This window comes from Cibotium barometz, chromosome 1 (genome assembly GCF_041138505.1).
Source record: "Cibotium barometz isolate CiBa-2024 chromosome 1, ASM4113850v1, whole genome shotgun sequence".
Classification (NCBI taxonomy): domain Eukaryota; kingdom Viridiplantae; phylum Streptophyta; class Polypodiopsida; order Cyatheales; family Cibotiaceae; genus Cibotium; species Cibotium barometz.
The window spans coordinates 65031472-65038395 of NC_141046.1; the positions used below are offsets into that span (position 1 = coordinate 65031472).

The 6924-nt window shown below is 44.6% G+C and overlaps 1 protein-coding gene across 2 annotated transcripts; it reads left to right on the top strand.

Moving 5' to 3' along the window:
• Positions 1–852: 852 nt before the first annotated feature.
• Positions 853–6317, top strand: LOC147642323 (uncharacterized). Of its 2 annotated transcripts, XM_086805161.1 has the most exons (6): positions 853–1436; positions 1844–2121; positions 2307–2398; positions 2815–4911; positions 5020–5191; positions 5323–6317. In XM_086805161.1, the coding sequence occupies exons 2-6, from the start codon at positions 1983–1985 to the stop codon at positions 6072–6074; spliced, it is 3252 nt and encodes a 1083-aa protein (XP_086661287.1). In that variant the 5' UTR covers positions 853–1436; positions 1844–1982; the 3' UTR covers positions 6075–6317. The 2 variants fall into 2 exon arrangements, with proteins under 2 accessions (XP_086661287.1, XP_086661293.1); XM_086805167.1 differs by having other exon boundaries at positions 1092–2121.
• Positions 6318–6924: the final 607 nt, after the last annotated feature.

A 6924-nucleotide genomic window follows, 5' to 3' on the forward strand; every position in this document is an offset into this window, starting at 1 on the left:
AGAAGAGGAAATAACTTAGGGGCACACTTACAAATTCAAGAGGTACGAGTTGAAAATTGTTCATGTTAGGGATCACCTTTGGATGAGAGAACTCATTCAGCTTGTAAAAGGTTGGGTTAGAAAATTGTGGGGTGTTACTAGTACAAGAAAAAGTAATAGCACACAAGTTGGTTGCAACTTATGAAGAGGAGTTGGTACTATGGGGAAATGGCATTGATTGTGCATAGGAGAAGGAATAGGCATTGCTATTATGCTAAAAGATTTGGGGACCAAGCAAGGGACTTTGTTACTTTGGGTGGAAAAGGAGAATCTCAAGGAGTTAGGTGTAGGCACGCAAATGACAAGAGAGAGACATTGCTCTTTGGTAGGAGGAGGTGGTAATTGGTGGGTCTTATGCAAGGCAAAATGGGAGAAGTTGGTCAGCCATTATTGTTGACTGGAGAAGCAAGATGAAAGAAGTTGGAGGAGCAACGTATGGTGGTCCTTGTGGTCGAGAGCGACTAGCATGTGTGTGTGTGTGTGTGAGAGAGAGAGAGAGAGAGAGAGAGAGAGAGAGAGAGAGAGAGAGGTTTTTCCACATTTTAGCCAAGCCATTAGACCACATGTAATCCTCATTGTAGTCAAGCCATCTGACCACATATAATCTATACCACAATGCGAGATTGAAAGGAGTACGATTTGAGCCTAAAACCTCGTTATTAGGTGGCTACTTCACCAATACTCCACATAGAGGGCGAGGGGTCATTGTTGAAAGTCCAAGGGAACAAGATTGAAATTGTCACTTTAACCTAAGACAAGAACATACACACACACACTCATTCTTATCTCTCTCTCAACAACAAGAGTCGAATCATTATCACATGATCCGTAAGGGTGTTCTGCAGCTTGTGACATTAGAAAACACACACTCTCTCTCTTTCTCACACACAGGAGACACACCCAAGGAGTCAAGGACCACCATATAAAGAGAGACAATGTTGAAGTTAGTCGGGACTCTCTGTAACGTCCTTCAATTAGAAGGCCCGGTTTAAAGACACCCTGTCGGGGAGGACGCGAAGACATAAGTGTGCAGTTATTGCCTTAAGCCTGCCAGAAAACTGCAGGGCGTCCCGCCATCGCTACAGCGGGAGAGCTAAGACTTTGCCCTGTGTTCCCACTCGTGTGCGTTTCGCCTTCTGCTCGCGCCTTGCGCTGAGAAATCCCTTTTATTGTGGGCATCGTGGGCTCCTATTTTTCTACATCCTTTCCCAACGCACACTCTCACTCAGCTGCTCTCATCTCTCTCTCTCTCTCTCTCTCTCTCTCTCTCTGTGCGTTGTTCCTCCCCTCTGCTTTGTTGCTTTCCGAGGCGGGCAGAACCTCGCTTGCTTCCCCCTCGGGACTGCTATGGAAAGAAGCAAGAATGCACTTTGACCCCATAACCCAAAAATGCAAGTGTAAGCCATCTCAAATGCACCGAGAAAATGCTGACTGCTTTCTATCTGTATTGTATTGCAGAATCTTAGCAATCATAGTATATTGCATTGCTTTTTCCTTTATAGAGCCCAGCTTCGCAGCCCCTTTAGTCTGGATTCTGCATCTGCCTATTGGTTTTTCACATGCCCACCTCTGCATGATAGAAGCTGAGTAGTCTTTTGAACAAGAAAGTGGGTTTTAGCATAATGGGCAGTTCAGAGCAAGAAAAGAAAGTCTTTCTAAGTACCCATTACATGGAATAGCGCAGATTTAGCTAGGATCTTTTCCTCTTAATAGTTAGAAATGCCATCTTTTGCTCTACATTTGCGTGTATGCAATAAGAAGTCCCTTGATTGAGCCCATCCGTTGTGTGAAAAAAAATGTGCAGGATATGGCTACTGGATAGGCTATCTACAAGCTGTTTTGAGGAACCAAACTTGCTCATCTTGGCCCATACATAGAAGGATAAGAGAAGGGCTTCTTTTGCACACATATTGGGCTCATATATTGAAAGAAACAGAGGGGACATGGATAGGGAGGTCTTGTATAGACGCTCTTTCCACTGTGATAGAGATTTGAAGGGTATGGAGAGTATGTTTGAGCTGGATCAAGCTTTGGCTGCTACAAAAGCCACTGCAGATAGGAGGGTGCCCTCAGTTGATGGCGGTAATCATTTTCTCTATCCGAAATGGCCCATTTTCTGTATATAAAAGCTCCATTAATTCTCTTATTATTATTACCTTTCTAGTTTCTCATTAATCTAATCTTGCTTAATTTAATCTTTTATTTTCTTGTCGAAGGAAACATCTCCATGAATCCTCCCATAAAAGTGAAATTGCTGGTTTTCCCAGGTTTTGAAGCCCCAAGAAACAGTCTGGATGTTCCTTGTGGAGGGTTTTTGGAGATGAGAAGGCATAGTGGGGTGAGACGTGAGGACATTCCGGTATGGTGTTTTCCTTCCTCAGTGTTTTGAACAATGCGGGTTCATGCAATTTTGATTCTTTTCAAATTGGGTTCTTACTGGTTTGTTTTGCGCAGTGAAGCTAAGTATCGGGTCCTTTCCCCTTGTCAACATTTCCTTTGCTTGTGGGTTTGTGTGATTGCGATGCCTTGCAAAGTGGATCCCCATGGCTCTGTTTTATTAGTGAACATACATTTTTGGGTTCTTCCCGAATAGTTTGAGCTATGGGTTCTAGCAATCATGCTTGGCTTAGTAATTACAGCATGGGTTGATGTGGGCACTTCTATCTGATTTCATTGGATCTTATTTTCTTGTCAGAAATAGTATTGTGTGCTACCCAGGAGATGAGCTTATGAGTTGACATTATCGTGTTTTGGGTGTGTTTCTTGCTGATGCAGATAGGATATGAGCTCTCCAGGAGCCTCACAACCAGGAGAAGAAATGAAGAATTGCCCACCATCAAACCGCTTGCTTCTATTGATTCAGGCCATTCAAAGCCGAAATGTGTGGAAAAGGTGATCTCAGAAACAGTGCAAAAGCCTCCCACACCGAGCGTGGTCGCCCGCCTCATGGGATTGGACCCTTTACCACACCAGGAGGATCAGCAGAGCTGCAATCACCCTTCCTCAAGGAGACCGTTGCTGCAAGAATTCTTTGCATCTCAGAATGGGCCTTCCCTCACCAAACAAGCCAGTGTTTCTGCTGTCCCTTCACAAAGAGACATGTACAATGGAGGCTGCAGCAATGAAAACCATGGAGAGCTTCCTTTCAGAAACCACCCTCAGGAGAAACAGTTGCAAGAGTTCAAGAGAGAATTTGTGGCACGCCAAGCACTTCAAGGTAGACACTCAGTGTCTAGCTTTAATATGGACGTGCATGCAGTGCATGAAAAGCTGTTACAGAAGAAGGAACAAAGCTTTGCTTTAGAGACTCAGGAGGAGTCTGAAGAGTTTTTGGATGCTTTGGACTTTCTCCATGCCAACAAGGATTTCTTTGTGAAGGTTTTGAATGACCCCAATTCCTTGTTTGCCAAGCATCTTCAACAGCGAGCCAGTCCATCTGCTGCTAATCAAGATGATGCTCGACAGAAGGGAGGTAGGCTTACTAGAAGCTTTTCTGAATCAAGAAAGGATTCACACACCTGTCTTTCTTTTGCTAATGATCTAGCAGAAGTGAGGAAGCAGCAGGAGATGAGCCAACCCAAACCAGACAAAGTGCAGGCTATGCGCGCTTTCAGATTCCGGCTTGATGAAGAGATGCCAACACGATCCCGGCGGCCTGCAAGAGGTGGTTCCATGCTGACCGCTTCAGGAACAGGTTTCGATCAGATGATGCCGACAAGGATAGTGGTGCTGAAGCCTAATCTGGGGAAGCAGGCCAACAGCAAGCCTTCTAGCCCTTTGAGCCCACTGTCACGTCCAGATGGGAACTTCAAGATGAGAGTTGAAGGTAAAGAGAACGTGAAACAAGGTGCCAAGGAGAGACTGCAGATAAGGAATGAGGCTGGAGCAGCTAAGGAACTTCTTAAGCACCAATCTAAAGATGGACTGAAAGATGCCCAGGACATAGCTAAACAGATTGTCAAACAGGTGAAAGAAGACATGAGCAGAAGGCTTTTGAAGGCGGCCTCTCGTACACAAGAATCTACTCTACAAGCAACAAGTAGCAGCATTGGAAGAAAATTGCCAGTTCAAAGAGTTGGAGTACATGGGGATATTAGTGGCACAAGTGATGGGGAAGGATATTGCAGGACATCCAGGGATACTGGCAAATCATATTCAAGCTTGCCAAGTTCTCCTCGTCTTTCTAGAAATGAGGCAGAGGATGAGCATAGACCCTTTGGTTCCAGTAGGGGAAGAGGGGTTTCTACTGACGAAATCAAGAGGAACTCTCGTAGGTCACTGGCCTCAGTCAAGAGCTCTAGAAGTACAAGCAAAGGAGATGTAGGTGCACATGGTTTCCCGGAGCCTTGCATCAAGCAGGCTGGTTTCGGAGATGCCAAACCCCTAATCGGAAGAAAAGCAGGCCGAAGCAGCATGGTAAAGGTTAGAGAACTTAAAGGTAATTCTCCCAAAGTTTTACCAAGGTCTCTGTCTGCCCCAGCAGCTGCAACTGTAGAGAATAGACCTTTGGAATGTGAGCGGAAAGGTGGAACAGCTGTGGAGAGAGCAACCTACTCAAAGAAAGCTAGATCAGCTGAGAACTCTCTTTTCAAGGGAAGACTCCTGAGCTTGAAGGACAGCTTCTCATTGACCAAAAAGAAAAGTAGCAAGAAACTGAGCCCCCCCCAGTGCAGCTCGCCTTTGGATTCATCAGAGCTTTCCACTCCAAGACAGTCGGTTCCAGGCCAGGCGAGTGCACACGGTGTTGATGGAAAGGAGTCGTGCCATATGTTGCCTGGGTACGAGTGGCAGGAAACCTCTTCAACAAAAGAGGATGAGGATAAAGAACCCATAGGGAGGTGTCTGGATGAAGTGCTCTCGGATAACAGCCTGGTAAGGAATGATTAGCAGCTTCGAGTCCATAGGAAAAGCCTTCAGTTTAGCTAGTTGCAGTGCCTTTTATCTCAAGATTGTTTTCTCATGCAACTCGTTCCGATGCAGCTACCAAATGGCCTTCGTCAGTGGGCTTCAACAACAGACCTTGCAGATAGTGCCTCGGAGACTAGTGTAGATAAATGTGAACAACCTAGTCCAGTCTCTGTCTTGGAGACACCGTTCCAAGAGGAGAGTCCGAGCTCAGTGGACACGAGAGGAACGGATTCCAAGTGTCATGGTAAACTCCAGTGTGCATTATGGACGTTATATCATTTGGCAATTCTCTTCTTGTTGCTGCTCGTTTTTTCTTTAATATATTTTTTGTCAATGAACCCCTACTTAAAGCTGTTTGTATAAATTATGGTGCAGAAATGAGACTTGAACTCTCTCCTCTTGAGCCGGAGTACAACGAGCGCCTGCTAAATTTGCGTGGAGTATTCCTTTCCCATCCTATCCATCCTACCTCGCAACACAGATCATTTGATTCATCAGCCGACGAGTCATTGTTTGCATGCGACTCCTCTGACCCATGTCTCGAATCATTTAGTGTATGCGATATTGCATGCCCTCTTGGAAGAGAAGAGGAACTGGCTTACATTAGAGATATACTAGCCTTCTCTGGGTTCACTAGAGACGGGATGATCATGGTACATTCCTTCTCTTCAGAACATGGTCTCAACCCGTCGATCTTTGGAAGGTTAGAGGCTTACTACGAGAAGAGGTCTAGAAGAAATACATCAACGACCAGCAAGTACTGCCAAATACCATTGGCTTCATCATGTAGAAGACTACTCTTTGATGTTGTTGATGAGATAATTTCCTTGAAGCTGAGGAAACCTGCCTTACAGCAGCCATGGTTAAAGCCAACCAGTCAAAGTATTCATCTTTTGTATACTGGCAAGCAACTGCTAGAGCAAATATGGGCAGACATAAGTCATCATCGTTTTGTGCCGTTTGAATTAGAAGAGGGGAGTATAGATGATTTTGCATCAAAGGATTTGGTTAGAGAGGCTCCTTGGGTGCATTCACGATGTGACATGCAAACGGTGGTCATTGAGTTGGAACAGCTCATTTGTGGTGACTTGATTAGAGAAATTGTACATGATTGTGTAAGAATGTAAGCTGAAAGCTGGGCAGGAGTGATTATGTACTCCAGAACAAGAAGAGCTTGTCCCCTTAAGTATGCTACCATGGGTATTCAAGAAATTGTTGATATGGCAAGTAGAGTAGTCATGGTGCTTACTTCCAGATCGTCGAAGCAAGGGCATCTTTTCCTCAAGGCATGATTCATGAAGCTGTACTCACACTCGGGTGATCTTTGTATAAATTATATTTTTAACACAGGCAAATGCCATTTTGTTGAATTCCAGAGGTGTCTCCTTCCCTTCATTGACCCATTTCTCTGAGATATCTAACCTAACATATATGTCTCTCTCATTATCTCACAACTGCTTTTGACACTGTGTAACACACACTTATTTATAATGAGTGCAAATTGAAGTGGTAACACCGAGGCCTTCCTACCGACTCGTAAGTCTTAAGGTCTGAATCTGGCACCTAAAATGAAATATTCAGCTTTCAGGAAACTTCTCTTTGCAATCTTTGGCTACTTTATTTATTGTAGAAGTGTTCATGTTTCACAACCAACTTCAGATTTACCCTATATGATGGTGCAGCCATCCTGTGTAGTTATACTCTTGGGGTTCTACTAAAATCTTTCTGCTACTAGATAGTGGGCAGCTAGAAGTAGATGCTTGGTGGGAGTGTCCACATGTACATGCACGATTTGTTTTCATGTGGACAAAGAGTAGTGCACCAAGAACAGGACGTCAATCATTCTCAGCGGATAATCTTAGAGGCCTTTTAATAATCATAGGATAATCTTAGAGGCCATCTGATTTTAAAATATGGCTAGCAGGTTCTAGCCCGAGTGGTCGCGACTAGAAAAGCACTCGCCCTAGGTTCAAACCC

Coding starts and splice junctions, on each gene's coding strand:
- LOC147642323 (XM_086805161.1), top strand. CDS start 1,983: ATGGATAGGGAGGTCTTGTATAGACGCTCTTTCCACTGTGATAGAGAT. Junction 2,122..2,306: donor GGTGCCCTCAGTTGATGGCG/GTAATCATTTTC, acceptor TGGTTTTCCCAG/GTTTTGAAGCCCCAAGAAAC. Junction 2,399..2,814: donor TGAGACGTGAGGACATTCCG/GTATGGTGTTTT, acceptor TTGCTGATGCAG/ATAGGATATGAGCTCTCCAG.